We start from the raw sequence: 19,457 nt of genomic DNA on the forward strand, positions 1-19,457 counted from the left end.
ACAGTGTTTCAGAATATAATGGATACAAAAGAGTAATTACAAAGCAGAATCGAACTGGGGAGATCACATGACGGAATACTTTCTAATAAAAAAGCTCAAGTAATTTATAGCCTTTCTGTATGCAAGGCTAAAATTAGGGATTTCAAACCACCTGAAGTTTGAAAGGGAAAACAATTCTCTTTTAGGGATTACTTCCAAATTTTTTGCTTTGACATGTCACCTGAAAAGATAACCAAATCTTGTTAAAGAACGAAACAAGAAAGTCTGCAGGGCTGTGATTGTAGTGAATACACAAATGTGCTGGAGAAACTCTGGAGGTTTCACAGCATATCATAGGATGCAAAGATATATAACCAACATTTCAGGTCTGAGCCCTTCGTCAATGTATGAGCGAAAAGCAGGCAGGCACCTAAATAAAAAGGTGGACAGAGAAGGGAAGAAGGAAGTCAAGGAGGCCACAACAAAAGTATGGGATGCAGTATATGACCAGTTCAGATTCACAAGTGAAGTGAAGCTTCACTTGGAAAGGCTGTTTAGGGCCACGAATGCTGATGAGGGAGGTGGTGTGGCGACAAGCATAGCAATTCTTGTGGTACATGGGTAGGTACCAAGGAGGTGATTGGTGAGAAGGATGAGTGGAGGAGAGAGTCACAGAGGGAGCAGTCCCTGCAAAAGGTGAAGAGAAGATGTGCCACTACTAGATACATCAGAGACGCTGGGCACAGACTGGAAGATTACTTCATTGAGCAGGGATCTCCCAGTGGAAACCAATTTCAATTTGCTGCCCCATTCCCTTGTTGACATGCCTGTCCGTGATGTGATGCACTGCCAACCTTGAATTGGAGGAACACTTCATATTCCTTCTGGGCATCTTCCAATCAGATGGAATTAACAATGACGCCCAGTTTCTGTTAGTCTCCCACCCCTGTCTCTCTCTTTCCCATCTCCATGTCTCCTTTCCTCCAGCTCTGTATTCACTGAGCTATCCACCCCCCCCCCCCACCCCCAATTTTTCTCAGTTTTTTCTCTTCCATCCTTCTATCCTTGTTCATCTATGACCTTTTTGCTACTCCCCTGGCCTCTTCTCCCCATCTTTTTATTCAGGTGCCTGACTGCTTTTTGTTCTTACCTTGATCAAGAGCTCAGGGCCAAAGTGATGGTTATATATCTTTGCCTCCTATGAACCCTGTGGGGACCTGCTGAGTTTCTCCAACACTTTTGTGTATTAACCAAGTTAAAGAACGATTTGTTCCATATCAGTGCACATGTAAAGAAAGGGTCAGCTGATTAAGATAAATAAAAATAATCATGAGTTTAGGAACTGAACATTTCTTATATACAAAAGGAAAACAACTGCTTGCAGTTTTCAAGGTTGTGTCATTTCCAGTAAATACCACAGCACAGAGAGCATTGAATAAATGTGCAAACATTTTATTTTATAAGAAAATATTACTGTACAGGAAGAACTCTGAATATCAAAAATGTAATTTTCTCTGTTTATTTTTCCCCTCCTGACCAGCAATTTATACAAGATGCAGATTCAGACAGCAACTTTAATCTCACAACTCACAACTCTTTACCTGTTTACTATGCACAAGTCTGTTGTGAGTATTTTTTTTCCAATCAGCCGTCACAACTCAGCTCAATTCCCACTTCATTTTACATCAAGGGTGGCAAATGATTTGGAAGCAAAACAAGGTATTGCCTTTATTGTGTGAGCATGAAAACAGGAGTAAATGAGGTAGCACCTGGAGAATTTATGTGCAGTTCTGGACTCCCCACCAAAAGAAAGATACATTTGCAATATTGAATTGATGAAGGTTTGCCAGATCAATTACTGAGACTGTGGAGTTTTTAGATAATAAGAGATTATACAAATTAGATACATTAATAGCAGGGTTTATATGAACGAGAGGGGACTATTATCCTGTAAAGTCCTGAAATATGTAGAGATGATGTTCACTGGCTGGTTTGTATTGAAAATCAGGAATCACAGGCTCAAAATATGTGGTCAACCATTCAGTTCTGAGAGGAGAGAAATTTCTTTAACCAGAGGAGCAAGGAGGCTTAGTCAATCAGCATTTTCAACACAGTGGCCAAGAGATTATGAGATATTAACAGAATCAGGAAAATGGGTTTGGTGTAGGCAAGTAAAAGATCAACTGTGGATCAGATGTGAAGAGCTTACATTTTAATGTTGTCATGTTCTTTAAATACTTGCTTACAGTGGAAAAGTACATTTTTAAATGTACACTTCCTAATATCACAATAAAAGTGTTGCACTTGGCATGTCTTACATCTGAAACAACAGGAACACTAAGACACCACAGAGATCTAACATAGAAATGTCAAAGCTCATGAGAAAAACAAATTTCCTTCTTAAAATATTGATCTAATTGTGTGTTACCTTTTACTAAGCACTACATTTCTGCACAACTTTCAATTTTATTAAAAGATGATTTTGTAGGATGCAAGAAATCCTCAGGGACACCACAAATGTCAATGATGACTTCACCCGCAACATGTGCATCCTGTTGCAGCTTCCTAGAGATTGCATTAGGGATCTGGGGCTGGACTCTGGATCATTCATTAGGCCGAGAGAATGATACACTGGAGTTACAGGGAGGCAGTCACATCAAGGAGATGAGGCGGATAGCTGGATAACAGATAGGAGAGGGAAAGGGAAGAGGCAGTCAGTGGATGGTACCCTGACAGTTTCCCCTCAATAACACCTAGTGGACAAGGCAGGGTAGCTGGTTGACAGAGCAGAGGAGGGATATGCAAACTTCATAAAGGAGGTCAAAACTGAATGTGGTTCGTTGTGAAGCAGCAGTACTACCACTGCACCAGAATTGGTATATTCAGAAGTGAAATAAGGAAGAACTTCCTTTCTCCTCCACAGTGGAAATGAAGAACATTTTATCTTGCAATTTTATGAGTCATAAGGGCAGGGTCCAACACTTCCTTATCAATCAAGTTGGCATTCTGGGCTTGTCCTATTTGCCTTTGCATTTGGTCTGTACTTAGCCCTTCCTATCCACATCTGTCCAAATACCTTTTGAATGTTAAAATCATGCCCGTTTCAATATTTTCCTATGTTAACTCGTTCCAGATATGGTCCTCCCTTAGTGGAAAAAGCTGCTCCTCTGCTCATCCATAAATCTCTCAACTTTCACCTTAAACCAGTACCCTCTTGTTTTAGTATCATCTCCTATGGGAAAAAGCTTGTGAGCATTCACTTTATCCATGTCCTTTATGATTTTATTAACTTCTATAAAGTCACCCACTCCTCAGTTTCCTATACTTTAGAAAATAAAGACCCAGTCTATCTAAAGTCTCTACAGTTCTCAAGCTCTCTAGTCCCAGCAACATTTTGGTGAATTTCATGTGTTCCTTTGAATTTGCTGATATCTTTCCCATATCTGGGTGATCAGACCTGCACACAATGCTCCAATGTTGGCAAGAGTCCTTAACATGTTTAGATAGATGAATCAAAACAGATACAAATGTTAGGCAATGACAGACTCCCCAATTCCAAATGGAGAAAGGCACTTATTCAACAGGTACAGTGACAATATGAACGGGGAAAGAAAAGAAAAACCTAATGAATACATTATGTTAGAAGGGAAGCACAAAATATCAGCACTGCTCACTGATCTAAATTTTGAGTAAATAATAAATACAAAGCATATTTTTCTCTCCAAGATTACCAGTACACTTCATGATTTAAAAAGTGACTCAATCATGATGGTCAGAAGACATGATTACAGGAGAGGGATGGAGAGGATGTCAAAGAGAAACAAGGAGAGTAAAAGGGCAATACAGAATGAAAATTGAAAAACAAAGATAGCAAACAAGATTTTTTATAGGAAATATTAATACTAAAGTATTATACATGCAAAATACATTAATTGGATCCAGAAGTTTTGGCTCTGAATAGTATTATAAGGGTAAGGTGCCCTGGTAATTATTATACTTGATGAGCAATCTACCAGAATATTGAAATCCTCACTACAGCAGTTGGCTAAATGAATTCAATAAATCTAATAATTTTTTGAACTATGCTATTCCTGCTATTTAATATAGTAATCATTTCCATATCAAATTCCTACCTTGTAAACTCTTCGCGAAGATTGTTTGGTTCAGAAGAATAGAATTTTATTCTGAAGTGCAAGCAGTAAGGAGGTCCGACTGGGAAAAATAAATGTATACTTTATTCTTTATGCAAGACCATGATGTTAAATCAGATTTATCAAATAATTTATGGAAGAAAGCTATATTATTTATCATGTAAAATGCTTTTCACATAATGCAGATTTTTTCAGGTAAGGGATCACAAGTGCTATACACAAAACTTGGATACTGCGTTAACTATAGGTACTTACTTTTCATTTGTTTCTTGATGAGTTTTGTATGGTCTAACCAGTGCTGTTCAAATAAAAAGACACATTATCATGAATATCACAAACATAGATGCAGTGGTTCTTAGTAAACAAAACTGCTTTAAACCTGTTTCAGAGATCCTACCTTAGAGTAAAAGAAAATCTTTCCCAACTGTAAAATACTATAAATACTTAGCAGAGCAGTTTAGATGAAAAGTTGAACTGTTGACCATATCTTCCTGTTGATGCTTTCTGACCTGCTGAATATTTCCAGCATTCTCTGGCTTTATTGCAGATTTTCAACATCAGCAGTTTATTTTTTTAAGATTTCTTGATGCTCAGATAGTCGACAATGGAAACTCACACATATAGAAGATTTCCGAAGGAAAGCCACAATATCAGACCGGTAACCACAAGGCAAGACAAATTTCTGACATAATTTAATGAACTTCAACATGCTTAATTCTTCTAAGTGCTGTATTAACATTGACAGGTCTTGCTAGTGCAGTTATGTTCTATTCTAATTGATAGTTCTGTACCAAGAATTTGTTACCAATCTCTTACCAGAGTAATAAATAAATTATAGTATGGTTATATCACTGTTGCTCATTCAACCCATCCTTTTGCCATCTTTCTTCCCAGATATCTCATATCAACTTTATGGCATTCTCAGGAGGGAGAGTGAGCAACCAAATGTTGTGGTCCAGTGATGTGAGTGACCCTGGGGTGAGGAGGTCCTGCAAGATTTCAGGGAGTTATGATCTTAGGATTTCAACCCATGCCATGTGCTTGTGAGGTTAGAAATAGGAGGATAATGCATCTTAACAGATAGATAAAGATGTGGTGCAGGAGGGAGGGCTTCAGGTTTCTGGATCATTAGACTCTCTTCCAAGGAAGATGGGACCTTTTCCGACAGGATGGTTTACACCTGCACTGGAGGGGTACTATTAGACTTGCAGGAAGGTTTGCTCGTGTTGCTCTAGTGGGCTCAAACTAGATTTTCAAGGGAATGGAATCAGAGTGGCAGAATAGATAAAGGAGCGCAGGAGATAAAAGATTATGTGAAAATTGCATGAAAGGCCAAGACAGGCAGTTCAATGTTCTGGGCTTCTGTTGCTTTAGACACAATAGAATGAGGGAGAGGGGGATATAAGAGGGAGGAGTGGCATTGCTCATCAGGGAAAATATCACAGCTGTGCAAAGGCAGGACAGTCCAGAGAGCTCATCTACTGAGGCTATATGGGTGGAACTGAGGATAGGAATGGTATGACCTCACTCATGGGTTGTATTATAGACAGCCCAATAGTCAATGAGAATAGGTGAAGCAAATCTGTATAGAGATAGCAGACAGCTGCAAGAAACATAAGGTTGTGATAGTAGGAGATTTTCATTTTCTACATATTGATTGGGACTAATATACTGTAAAAGGGCTGGATGGTTTGGAGTTTATCAAATGTGTTCAGGTAAGTTTTCTAAATCAATATATGGAACTATCAACTAGAGAGAGTGCAATACTGGATCTCCTATTCAGGAACCAGACAGGACAGGTGACAGAGATATGTGTAAGGGAATACTTTGGGTCCAATGATCATAATGCCATTAGTTTCAAGTTAATTATGGAGGACAGGTCTGGGCCTCAAGTTGAGATTCTAAATTGGAGTAAGGTCAATTTTGAGGAGATGAGAAAGGATTCTGAATGCGTAGATTGGGATGTGGTTTTCAGGCAAGGATGCACAGGTTAAGTGGAGGTGAAATTTTGAGAGAACAGAGTTTCTACATTCCCGTCAAGATTAAAGGCAAGGTTAGCAGGCATAGGAAATCTTGGGTTTCGAGAGATATTGGGAAACTGGTCCAGAAGAAGAGGGAGGTGTATAGCAAGTATGAGCAACACGGAGCAAATGAGGTACTTGAGGAGTATTAAAAAAATGCAAGAAAAACCTCAAGAGAGAAATCAGGAAGGCTAAAAGAAGACACGAGGTTGCTTTGGCAGATAATGTGAAGTAAAATCCTAATGGTTTCCACAGACATATTAAGAGCAAAAGGATGGTAAGGGACAAAATTGGTCCCCTTGAAGAACAGAGTGGTCAGCTTTGTATGGAGCCATAAGAGATGGGGAAGATCTTAAATGTTTTTTTCATCAGCATTAACTAATGAGCACAGTAGTTGGAAGTAAAGAAAACAAGCAGTGAGGACATGGAACCTGTACAGATTAAAAAGGAGGATGGGCTTGCTGCCTTAAAATAAATAATGGTGGATAAATCCCTAGGGCCTGACAAGATATTCCATCGGACTTTGAAGGAGGCTAGTGTAAAAATTGCAGGGGCTCCGGCAGAAATATTTAAAATGTCCTTAGCCACAGGTGTGGTGCCAGAGAATTGGAGGGTGGCTCATGTTGTTCCATTGTTTAAAAAAGGATCCAAAATAAACCCTGGAAATCATAGGCCAGTGAGCCTGACATCAGTAGTATGTAAATTATTTGAAGGTGTTCTAAGAGGTCAGATATACAATTACTTAGATAGCCAGGAATTGATAAGGGGTAGTCAACATGACTTTGTGCGTGGTAGTTCGTGTTTAACCAAATCTTAGACTTTTTCAAGGAGGTTACCAAGAAAGTTGACAAAAGAAAGGCTGTGGATGTTGTCAATATGAATTTTAGTTAGGCCTTTGACAAGGTCACACATGGGAGGAGAGTCAGGAAGGTTCAGATGCTAGGTATTCATGGTTAAGTAGTAAAATGGAATAGACAATGGCGAGACAGGAGAAGCCAGAGAGTAGTGCTAGATGATTGCTTCCCAAACTGGAGGCCTGTGACTAATGGTGTGCCTCAGGGATCTGTTCTGGGACCATTGTTGATTGTCATTTATATCAATGATCTGGATGATAATGTGGTAAATTGCGTCAACAAGTTTGCAGATAACAGTAAAGGTGTTTTATATGGAGCGACACTGCCTTGAGGCAGTGGGGGTAAAAAGGCAGACTTACTTTTTTTTATGGAAAAGGCCTATAAATCGGCTCCAGCATTGCTTTTATAGAGAGCGGTGTCGGGAGCCATCCTATGGAGCTAAGGGAGGCAGGGCGAGTGGTGCAGTAGTGCCACCTGTCTAACATATGCGCTGAACAATGGCCATCTTCATCCAGATGCATAGGGATTATGGGTAATGAAGGCGGCCATTGATTTTTCCAATTCTTCTGCCAGGCATGCTAAGCGTGGCTCCACTTCCCCCTTGCATCCATCAGATTCCCCAGCTCTGCTTCTCTATCTCCACTCCTCAGCATCTGTCCTCCTTCCTCCCAGGCCATGGAGCTCAGCACCTAGGTCCCTTCGCCCTCTGGCCCCGGCAGCTTGGCGGACTCAGACTCTCCTTGTGCCGGACTTCCTCCACTCCCACTCACCTTGCATGTTCATTCACTCTTACTCTGGCATCTCACTGCTCTCCTGCTCCTTGGCCTTGGTGAAGGAGCAAGGAACAGAGGAGGAAGGGACGAGGATATTTCTGAGCAGCAGGAGGGAGCCTTAACACCAGAACCAATCACCATGAGAGCCCTGGTGATGGCTCCTGAGTCACAGACTGATGGCGTCATCGCGACATCATTAGCCCGCTCCTAAGCAACTACCTCCAGCGGCATTGCCTTTATGGAGCAATGTGGAGCGACTCATTTTACCTGTGAGACTACTCCCCTGGAAGAATCAGAAATGGCATTGGCTTTTTTATAAAGATACCTGAATTGATGTAAAAGAGGAGAAAATCCACCTTTACATTCACCTTTTTTTCCCTCTGTAAAAAGGTCTTAAGATTGGAGGTGTTGTGGACAGCAAAGATGATTTTCAAAGCTTGCAGAGGGATCTGGACAACCTGGAAAAACGGCAGGTGGAATTTAATGCAGACAAGTGTCAGGTGTTTCATTTTGGAAGGACAGACCAAGAAAGGACATACACGGTGAATGGTAGAGCACTGAGGAGTACGGTAGAACAGAGGGGCCCAGGAATGAAGATACATAATTCCATTAAAGTGGAAGGTGGATAGGGCTGTAAAGAGATATTTTAGCGTATTGGCCTTCATAAATTAAAGTATTAAGTATAGGAGCTGGGATGTTATGTCAAAGTTGTATAAGATATTTCATGAGGCCAAATTTGGGGTATTTTGTGCAGTTTTGGACACCTAACTACAGAAAAGATATCAATAAGATATAAAGAGTGCGGAGAAGATTTACTAGGATGTTGCCCGGACTTTAGGAACTGAGTTACAGGGATAGGTTAAACAGGTTAGGACTTTATTCCCGAGAGGGCAAAAGAATGAGGGGAGATTTGATAGAGGATTTTAAAATTGTGGGGGATAGACAGGGTAAGTGTGGATAGGCTTTTTCCAATGCGGGTAGATGAGATACAAACCAGAGGACATGGGTTAAGGGTGAAAGAGGAAAAGTTTAGGGGGAACTTCTTCACTCAGAGAGTGGAGGGTGTCTGGAACAAGCTGCTAGCTGAATGTTAACATTTAAGAAGGGATAGCAGAAAACCTTATAAATGGAATTCTAAATTATTATCTGGCCCTAAAGAAGAACCCCCTATTAAAGTATATAATTACAATATAGAATAAAATTAATGGTCAAATTGGGGACGGTGGAGTGGGGAGGGGGGTAGGTCTTTCACCTAAAACACCCCTGACTCAAAATATGCTAGTTCCATTAATGAATATCCTGGACACGGTCCCAGAGAGGGGTCAAGTGTCTTGAGGATTCTTATGAGCAGGGACAATTTATGACATTTGAGTAAATTAGGAATAAATATGGAGTTTTAAATACATCTTTTTTCTGCTATCTTCAGTTAAGATCTAACTAGGTGCAGTACTAACCTACAGTGTAGCGAAATAGAGACTCTGGTTCGAAAGGGGAGCACAAAAACATTTATTTCAAAAATGTATTCCTCTTTTCAGACAGGAACACCTAAACAAAGGCTGAATAAATCAAGACAAAGATGGGAATCAGCTTTGGGTATACAAATTGATTCATTTTGCTGGCCTGACTTATGTTGGGACGGCATGATTAACATGATTAATGAAAGGTATTCGCTGGTGCATCAGTTATACATAACTCCATGATAGTTATGTAAATTCAAATCAGAAATATCAATCCAATGTTTTCAATGTGGTCAAGAAATAGATACTTCCTTGCATTCAACCTGGTCATGCCCTAAAGTGAGGCCTTTCTGGGAAGATTTGGGTAATCTCCTGGAAAAAATATGACTGGAATTCGATACCCTCAGGTACCTGATTTATTTTTATTGGGGAATTTAGAAGACATAAGTCCAAAAATAAGGCTCTTGAAATATAAATTAAAATTCATTGTTCGTTTTAGAAGTGGCCAGGGATGTATAGCAAATACTTAGAAATCTGATTCCCAACTAGGTTTAGCCCACTGGAAAATAGAAATGCATAATTGTGTTCCACTGGAGAAGTTAACCTATAACCTCAGAAACAGGTATTCCGAATTTTTTAAAATATGGAATTCATGCCTAAATATTTAATTATTTAACCCCACCCCCCCCCCCCCCCCCCCCCGCACCCGTCTTTTCCCCCAGGGCTCGCAGCGCCGCGGACGCTTGATAAGTCAGGTTATTTGTCCATTGATGGGAGAGGGGCTTATCCTAAATGAAGCCAATCTTTTCTTTTTCTTATTCTTTCTCTTTTCTTCCTTCTTGTTTCGGGGGGGGGGGGTTCCTTTTATTTTGTTCTTCTTTCTCTCTGTTATCTTTCTATTATCTTTGTCTCCCTTTGGTTCAACATTGTCATCGACTTTACATTTTTGTAGTATTATTGCAATTTTAATTTTTTTATAATAATCGAATCACATGTTGACTCTTTTTACTCACTTTCTTTAATATCAACATGCGGATCGACATTTGTATTATTTTGTTAATATTATGGATATTGACATATTTCTTTCTGATTATGCTTCGTTTTGACTGGATGTTGATTGAAAATTATTAAAATAAAATATATAAAAGCACATTTAAGAATAATTTGGACAGGTACATGGATGGGAAAGGTCTGGGGGGGGGGGGGGGCTATGGACGGAGTGCAGGTCAGTGGGACTAGGCCAAAAAAATGGTTTGCCACAGACTTGAAGATCCGAAGGGGACTGTTTATGTGCTGTAATGTTCTCTTCTTTCTTCTTTCTTTCTTTGGCTTGGCTTCGCGGACGAAGATTTATGGAGGGGGTAAAAAAGTCCACGTCAGCTGCAGGCTCGTTTGTGGCTGACCAGTCCGATGCGGGACAGGCAGACACGATTGCAGCGGTTGCAAGGGAAAATTGGTTGGTTGGGGTTGGGTGTTGGGTTTTTCCTCCTTTGCCTTTTGTCAGTGAGGTGGGCTCTGCGGTCTTCTTCAAAGGAGGCTGCTGCCCGCCAAACTGTGAGGCGCCAAGATGCACGGTTTGAGGCGTTATCAGCCCACTGGCGGTGGTCAATGTGGCAGGCACCAAGAGATTTCTTTAGGCAGTCCTTGTACCTTTTCTTTGGTGCACCTCTGTCACGGTGGCCAGTGGAGAGCTCGCCATATAATACGATCTTGGGAAGGCGATGGTCCTCCATTCTGGAGACGTGACCCATCCAGCGCAGCTGGATCTTCAGCAGCGTGGACTCGATGCTGTCGACCTCTGCCATCTCGAGTACCTCGACGTTAGGGGTGTGAGCGCTCCAATGGATGTTGAGGATGGAGCGGAGACAACGCTGGTGGAAGCGTTCTAGGAGCCGTAGGTGGTGCCGGTAGAGGACCCATGATTCGGAGCCGAACAGGAGTGTGGGTATGACAACGGCTCTGTATACGCTTATCTTTGTGAGGTTTTTCAGTTGGTTGTTTTTCCAGACTCTATAGTTCTAACAAATCTCTATTTTCACCTATCACCCCTTTTTCTGTAGTTTGCTAATTGTTCTCCAATCCATAATTTCCAATTCCCTCTTGATGAACTATGAAAATGCTTCAATGTTAAGCACAGTTCCCTTACTTGCAGTAAAAACAATTTTAAAGTGTTAATTTGAAGGACAGATACAACTTATAAAATTCATTCACTTTCTCTGAATTAGCATCCCAGTCATCATCACCCTTTCATATGTAAGGCATAATTAAATAAACTGAATTTAGTGCACTGTCATTATTGGGTGTAAACAGAGTGTTTGGGTCTCAGTACCTGACCAGAGTGACAAAAAAAATCCTTTTTTTTTGGGGGGGTGGGCAGCACAGTCAACACAACACTATTAGAGCACCAGTGACCCAATTTCAATTCAGCACTTTCTAAAATGTTACGAGCCCAGGGGACCCATAAACCCAGCAGCAATAGATATTCTCCAAGACAAATGGTTACTTAAACAAAAGTTGCTTTTAATTATCTTTAAACATGAAAACAGGATCAAACTTTATCTTATGACTATTAACTTACTTAACCTAATTTAACCCCCTTCTAATTCTAAACACGAGTATGTAATGTGTGTGTGTAAGTTTAGAAAAGTTCTTTGATTCACAGTCCAATCTCACTTCTCACTCCTCCAAGTTCGCTGGTGCCTCCAAGTTCACTGGTTGCAGGCAATTCTTATACTGTGCATAGAATTTAACATTTATAAAGGCTTTGGTGCTTGAAAGGTGAATGGCTACCACTCAGGAAGGTTCTTGTCGGTTTTCAGGGAGATTTGTTGTTTGCTAGACACAAACTGATCGCTTCCAATCAGCCATGTCAGTGTCTTGCTGAAGAAACTTGCCCCATCAGGGTTTTCCAGATGATAACCTCTTTCTTTCAGGTCACCACAGAGTTCCTTTTTTTCCCTTTATTTCAAGTAAAACATGAGGCAGCCAGTCCTCTTCTCTTGACCAGGCTGAACTAAGCACTCACAACCTGTCTTAAAAATGAGGTTTTTCCACAAGCTTTCGAGCTTGTCAGGTTCCAGTCCCAGTTGCCGCTGAACTGAATTCTCTCTCTCTCTCCCAGAGAAAAGCGTGCTTGACTCTCTCTGCTTTCAAAACCACCTGACCCCTAAGAAGAGCAAGCTGCACTCAGACAGCCTGTGGGTCCCGACCTATTCCTCCGAGTTCTTTCAGCTGTTGCTTTTCAAAGCAACAATCCATTAGTGAAGTCCCTTGGGCACTCTTCAAAGTTTTTGCAAAGGCACTCTGAGCCAGCTTATCTAGCTTGAGCAGCGCTCCAGTATTTTAAATGCGATCTAATTTGAAGTGTTGGTATGTGACCTACACTAAAAAAAACCTGCCACAATTTATCTCCCAAAAACATATCTATATACAATATAAAAAACAACAAAATCTGTCACATTTTATAGTTCTATGAGGCAGCAGAGACCCTGCCACCCAGAGACATACAACATCCACAACAGACACCTCAAGGTACTGGAGAGAAACCGCAAAATCTCCAAACAAATTAGCAAGATAAACAAATCAACATTAGTATCCTTTAAAAAAGAACATTATTACCAGCATTAACGGTTTAACTACGCAAAGCTGATGATAAACAGTGTGTTTTTAGGCTGGGTAGACTGGGGATATTACAGCCATAACAGAAACATGACTGAAAGAACAGTTTTAACTTCCCTAATATTGACTGGGTTACCCATAGTGCCAAGGGCTTGGACAGGATGAAAGTTATTAACTGTATCCTAGAATGCCTTCTAAATCAATACTTTGAGGGCCCCACTGGAGAGACTGAATCACCAGAGGCGCTACCAATTTTAGAGGCACAAGACAGGAATTTTGCAGTAGTTGATTGGGAAAAGTTATATGCAGGTTATGGGGACAGTTGGCAAATGGAAGTGAAGATAGCAAGAGTTTAAGGACAGCATGTTCCTGTTTGGGTGAAGGGCACAGCTAGCTAATTTAGGGAACCCTCTTTGATGTGGATATTGGGGAAAAAAAAGAGGCATACAAGAGGATTAAGCAATCCAGGTTAGGAAATTCCTTTGGTGAATATATGAGGCAAGGAAGTACACTTCAGGAGGAAATCAGAAGGGCAAAAGAGGATATGAGAAGAAGCCAGCAGGCAGCATGAAGGAAAATGTAAAGACATTCCAGACGTATATAAAGAGTGGAAGAATGGCTGGGAGAGAAACACTCCCATTAGAGATCAACATGTCCATCTTTGTGGAGAGCCACAAGTGCTAAGTGAGATTTAAAATTAATATTTCTCACCAATCTTTACTGTAGAGATTATGGGAGCTCAAAGAAAGGAGTCTCGAGCTACTTTTGCTTTTTTATTGATATTATCTCTACAGACCCCAATTATATCATCTTTTTCACAGTCAAGAATAAATAGTTCAGCCCAAACACGACTGGTTCCAATAATACCTGCTTCCATAGTTCTTGAGCAGTCTCCTTCAGATGAATTTGGACTGTCATTTCAGTATTCCAGAGGCATCCACATTCAATTGAAGAATAAAAATCTCAAATAGAAATTTGGCCTTCAGCCTAGCTTTAATGAACACCACAAACTATCCAGACATTTTGTAACCACCTTGAACAACAAACACAACCCATTTTACGTTGCTATTCCAGGCACTATTCTAAACAAAAGTAGAGAATGTTGCAAACACTCAGCATCTATAGAAAGTAAGAAGTCAAGGACATTGACCAAGGTCCTTGAACTTGTTGTTTGAACTGGTGAATGTTTCCAGGCTTCTCTTTTTTTTTGTTTCAAACTTACAACATCTGTAGCTTCTTTTTTCTCCCATTGTATATAATATCCAAACTTGCAGGAAAAAAAACAATATTTTATTATTATACCAACATACTGAATTATTTGCCAAACCACATTGTAAGAGCATCACAGGCCAAAGAAAGGTTTCTAATAAAAATTCAATACAGGAAATTAATTTGTCAGAATTCCCTTCAAGTGAGCAAGTCATGAAAATCACTCATCAAGAGTGAAGATAAATACATGGACAATACAGCAACTCAGTGGAATAATGATTTACCAGCAAATTTATTCAATCTGAATAGGCTTTATCATTTAATTTTTAAATATAGGTTCTCTAAGTACACATGGCAAGGATCCACATCATAAATAATCCACCATGTTTCAATAATTCAAACTCAGCAGCTTTCTTGTTTCACAACAATCCAACAGATTGGTAGCTCCCCATCAATTACCCTGGAGTTTTTAAGATCTGTTTAATATCAAAACATTCTACAATATTTTTATTTGGGTGTACAAGTCTATTACAGGCACAGTCTCTCAAACTACAAACAGCAGGACATTCAAGTTTTAAAAAATGATTTTTTTTCTCATATTGCATGCAATGCACCACTTTGTTTATTGAAATATTTTAGCTAAGGTTCTGCAACTGTGACTTTAAATTGGTAGACTTAAAACCCCTTACCCCAGTCCTACCACTAAGTTGCAGCAACCTCTCTCTGGTTCCTGGAATTCGACCCCGAGTATCTAGTGATTTGTCTTCTTTGGTTCTTGTAGGCATACCTGACCATTAAAGACCTGGTTCTCTGACCTAGAGATAAAAGCAGAAAAGGGGTCTGCTTTCAAAATACGAAACCTCAAGTTTAATTTGGAGATACAGCAATGATAACAGGCCTTACTAGCCCACAAGCCCATGCCACACAAATTTATCCATACAACTACAATACAACTTCGATTACCCAAAATCAGATTATTCAAAATCCTCATTTATCCAATTTTTAAAAAAATTTGGATATATGAGAATATCTGAAACAATCAGAAATCCTCAGTTATCTGAAATAATTTTGGAGCCGAACTGACATCAAAGGTTGAAAAATAAATTAATCTGACATGAAATTAGAACGCCGTCTGTCCTTGTTTAAGGTAACTCCCTCCCCTCTCTCTTTCTATTTCTTCTTTACCTTCCCCTATTGACTTTTCTCTTCAACTCTCCCTCTCAAACTGCATTCCACTGTCTCCCAGCTGCAAGTGGCCAGAAGAATAACTTGTCCTGGCATCATCAAGGAGAGTGGCCTCTTGGGCAGGGCAGAACCTTAAGCTCAGTGGCATTCTCTCTCCTCCCTTCCTATCCCTTTCCCTCCCTGGAGCTCCCGATGCCAACTCCGAACCCTCCCCTTGGCCAACTACTGCACACATAAACCGGTAAGCCTAGGGGAGGATTTGGAGTCAGGATTTGGGCGTCAGAAGCTCTGGTGACTGGGGAAACAGGAGTCTGCTGACTCGCCAATGTGTTCCACCTGCCCGGGAAACATCCCTGGGATCAGCAGTAGCGGTAGGGACATGTCAGGGATCGGCGGCAGCAGTTGGGAGGTCTCTGTAATTGGTGGCGCATTGTGGCCAGCATTTTTTTTGGTGAGAATTAAACATTATTTTAATGCTTAGAAAGCATTCCCTTGTTGTTGTTTCAACATTGATACAAGTGATTTGCTGTTGCTACTGGGCTGCTTTTTAAAAAAAAAATCACCAATTATGTGAAAAAAATGGTTTAACCGACATAGGCCCAGTCCCAACCATTTTGAATAATCAGAGTTGTACTGCAATTTAACCTAATAATTGCCATACGTCTTTGGAACATGGAAGGAAACAGAAGCACCTGGAGGAAACCATGTATACACAGGGAGAAAATACAAACTCCTTACAGACAGAAGTGGATTCAAACCGGGTCGCTGGTGTTGTAATACGTTGCGCTGTTACACTAACCATGCCGCCCAGTCTGTTAAAAAGGATTTCATCTGAAAGGGCACTTCTCCTTTATCACTCTGAGCTGCTGGTAGACATTGGTTGAAAAGCATGCTGTAGGTATTTCTGAGAGGAAATCAAGAGGTCAATCCTGCAAGTATCCTTCAAAACGATTGCCTGCTATCTATGCTATATTTACAGTGATAATTTCCTGCTTTCTCCAGTGAAATTCTAGCAACGACAGCAACTCCATCAATATCTCCAAATTCTAACAGAAATTCAGCAAATTCCTTCCAAAGAGAACCCAAACACACCTACCCTGTATCCAGTGATCCTCCTCAAGTATGTCTCAACTTTGCAAAAGCCTGCTGCCACTGCCTTTGTTCACTCACTGAAATGTATCAAGATCAACTAACTAAATTAGACATTCCACATACATCAAATGTAGAGCTTTCAAAAAGAAGTCAGAACCCCATTCTCCCAGGCCTCTCTAGCAGATCCTCCCTAGTCAAGAGAGTTGGTTGCCTGTACAGTGACTTTTGCACATCAGTTAAAAATGCATTAAGTTTGATGTGTGGTTGGTATTCACTTGTATAAAATGATATGTAGTCATTTTTTATTTTAAGCTGTTAGTCAGCGCTACTGAGAAATGGATCGATTATAATTATTTTTGGATCTCTTATTCCATAAAAAAAACCTCAATAGAACTACAAATTTGGCTTTTTATAAGGTCCTATTCAAATTCTACCTATTGCTTTTCTCAATCAAATAGCAAACATCAAAAATTCCTTTAGCATGACCAAGAAAACAAAATTTTGAAACATTTATTTTTTAACACAAATAGCAAAAGCTAACTTACCAAAACTTGCAATGCATCCATGAATTGCAGGCTAAAGTATTCTATCTCAACAAGGTCCAAATGGTAAACAATCTGGTCGAAGAGATCTTGACCTTTTGCATTTTTCTGTAATAAAAATGAAATTAAGTTCAAGTTGTTGTTTTAAAGATTAAATTATACTAAAAAGGTCATTCTCATTAAAACCTGATATTAAGCACTGAGAATAAACTAAGGCATAGAAAAAAATACAATAATTAGTTCATGCACGATTATGATGTTGCTCTTGCATAGATTTGTCGAAACTTCAATGTTATGTATATGTCGCTAAATTATTTCCCTTGCTTCTCCTTATTATGTACAGGGCACAATGGCAGCATGGTTATCTTACTGTAGTTTGTGCTGGACTACACCCCGACAGCCGACAAGGTTGTCATCCTTGGCGACTTCAACGCTCGCGTCGGCAAAGACTCAGAAACCTGGCCAGGAATCCTGGGCAAGCACGGCGTCGGCAAGTGCAATGACAATGGGCGCCTCCTGTTGGAGCTCTGCGCAGAACAGCGGCTTGTCATTACAAACACCCTTTTTCAGCAGAGGGACAGCCTTAAGACTATCTGGATGCATCCCCGATCCAAACACTGGCACCTCCTGGACTACATCCTGGTGCGAGAAAGTGACAAACGAGATGTGCTCCACACCAGGGTCATGCCCAGCGCGGAATGCCATACTGACCACCGGCTGGTTCGCTGCAAGCTCAACCTTCACTTCAAGCCAAAGCCCAGGAACAGTAAAGCCCCCAGAAAGAGGTTCAATGTTGGAAACCTGCAGTCTGACGAAGCGAGAGGAAACTTCCAGGCAAATCTCAAAGCAAAGCTCGACGATGCAATCCGCCTCACGGACCTGTCCCCTGAAACCCTCTGGGATCAGTTGAAGACTACCATACTGCAATCCACTGAAGAGGTACTGGGCTTCTCCTCCAGGAAAAACAAGGACTGGTTCGACGAAAACAGCCAGGAAATCCAGGAGCTGCTGGCAAAGAAGCGAGCTGCCCACCAGGCTCACCTTACAAAGCCGTCCTGTCCAGAGAAGAAACAAGCCTTCCGTCGCGCATGCAGCCATCTTCAGCACAAACTCCGGGAGATCCAAAATGAGTGGTGGACTAGCCTCGCCAAGCGAACCCAGCTCAGCGCGGACATTGGCGACTTCAGGGGTTTCTACGAGGCTCTAAAGGCTGTGTATGGCCCCTCACCCCAAGTCAAAAGCCCGCTGCCCAGCTCAGACGGCAAAGTCCTCCTCAGCGACAAGATCTCCATCCTCAACCGATGGTCAGAACACTTCCAATCTCTTTTCAGTGCCAACCGCTCAGTCCAAGATTCCGCCCTGCTCCAGCTCCCTCAACAGCCCCTAAGGCTAGAAGTGGATGAGGTCCTCACCCAGGATGAGACATATAAGGCAATCGAACAACTGAAAAGTGGCAAAGCAGCAGGTATGGATGGAATCCCCCCAGAGGTCTGGAAGGCTCTCTCATTGAAATTCTTCTAATTTCTAGAGAGCTTAGGCCTAGCTTGCTTCATCTCTTTTTTATATTACTACCCAAATTACTTCTTCCTTTAACTTTCTCTAGATTGCTTAAATTTAAGTCAGTCAATGCTTTTGATTTATCCACTGAAACGTCGAACACAAACTCCTTTGATTCATAATCTCAACCAACAGTTCGATAAGTACCCCTGATAATTCATAATTTCAATATTCATTTCCACTTTGCAGATACTTGGTATATGTGGCAAAGCTTCATTTTTCACTGCACATTTATATCTTCACTAATCCCTAATGATCCTACCACAACGACTATTTTACTACAACAATCAATCTTTGATCTTTTCCATTGCCGTGATAACAACAGAGATTTGGACTATTTACCCCCATTCGTGTTAATGGTAGAATAAAGCCCAAAAAAAACTGATGGAGGAACTGTTAGGTCTGCTTTGTTCATGAATGAGTGAGACAAACACCAGGCTGAGTCGAAATCGGGGTTCTTTGTTCTTTATTACCGGATTGTAACACTTGCGACCAACCAAGTTAGTCGGAGAATGCATTCTGCCGTTATCAGCAAAATGGTGATTTTTTATACCCTTGGATACATGCTTAGAACATCATCATATCATTACTTGTCCAATGACTAAAACTGTTGCTATCCTTTCCCTGCTAGCTTCCTGCCTCTCAATCCATCAATGTCTCTCTTATCTTGTAAGTACAAGGATGCATTTACATCTTGTTACAGCCCTGTACATTCCCATCTCATGATGTTTTACCTAACAGGAGTACAAGGACACCTCCCCTTCTTGTTACTGCCCTGTACAGGGTAACTCCCTACACATTCCCATCTCATGATGTTTTACCTTACAGAACTCAGAGGCTTCTGTGAGGTAGAGTGATTGCTAACATTTCAGGTCAAGGTTTTGTATCAGGACTGAGTATACCATCCATCTGCCTTCCTCCACAGAGTCTAGAGTTCCTCCAAAATATTGGTTTTTTTTTGCTCCAGATGTTAGCATTTGCAGTCTATTGTGTTAATGAAACTTAATTTTCTTTTAGAG

General features: G+C 40.8%; 1 protein-coding gene across 3 annotated transcripts in view; it reads right to left on the reverse strand.

Moving 5' to 3' along the window:
• epb41l4b (erythrocyte membrane protein band 4.1 like 4B) overlaps positions 1 to 19,457 on the reverse strand; it is a 332,591-nt gene that overhangs the window by 162,686 nt on the left and 150,448 nt on the right. For 2 of the 3 annotated variants that reach the window (XM_069911692.1, XM_069911705.1), the window contains exons 2-4: positions 16,885 to 16,989; positions 4,386 to 4,428; positions 4,113 to 4,191 (exon numbers count right to left, since the gene is read on the reverse strand). In XM_069911692.1, the coding sequence (XP_069767793.1) occupies positions 4,113 to 4,191; positions 4,386 to 4,428; positions 16,885 to 16,989 (227 nt within the window). Of the gene's footprint in view, positions 1 to 4,112; positions 4,192 to 4,385; positions 4,429 to 14,751; positions 14,878 to 16,884; positions 16,990 to 19,457 lie in introns of those variants that run through there. The other variant, XM_069911699.1, reaches the window with a different exon arrangement.

Source organism: Narcine bancroftii, chromosome 1, assembly GCF_036971445.1.
Source record: "Narcine bancroftii isolate sNarBan1 chromosome 1, sNarBan1.hap1, whole genome shotgun sequence".
In the NCBI taxonomy this organism is placed as follows: Eukaryota; Metazoa; Chordata; class Chondrichthyes; order Torpediniformes; family Narcinidae; genus Narcine; species Narcine bancroftii.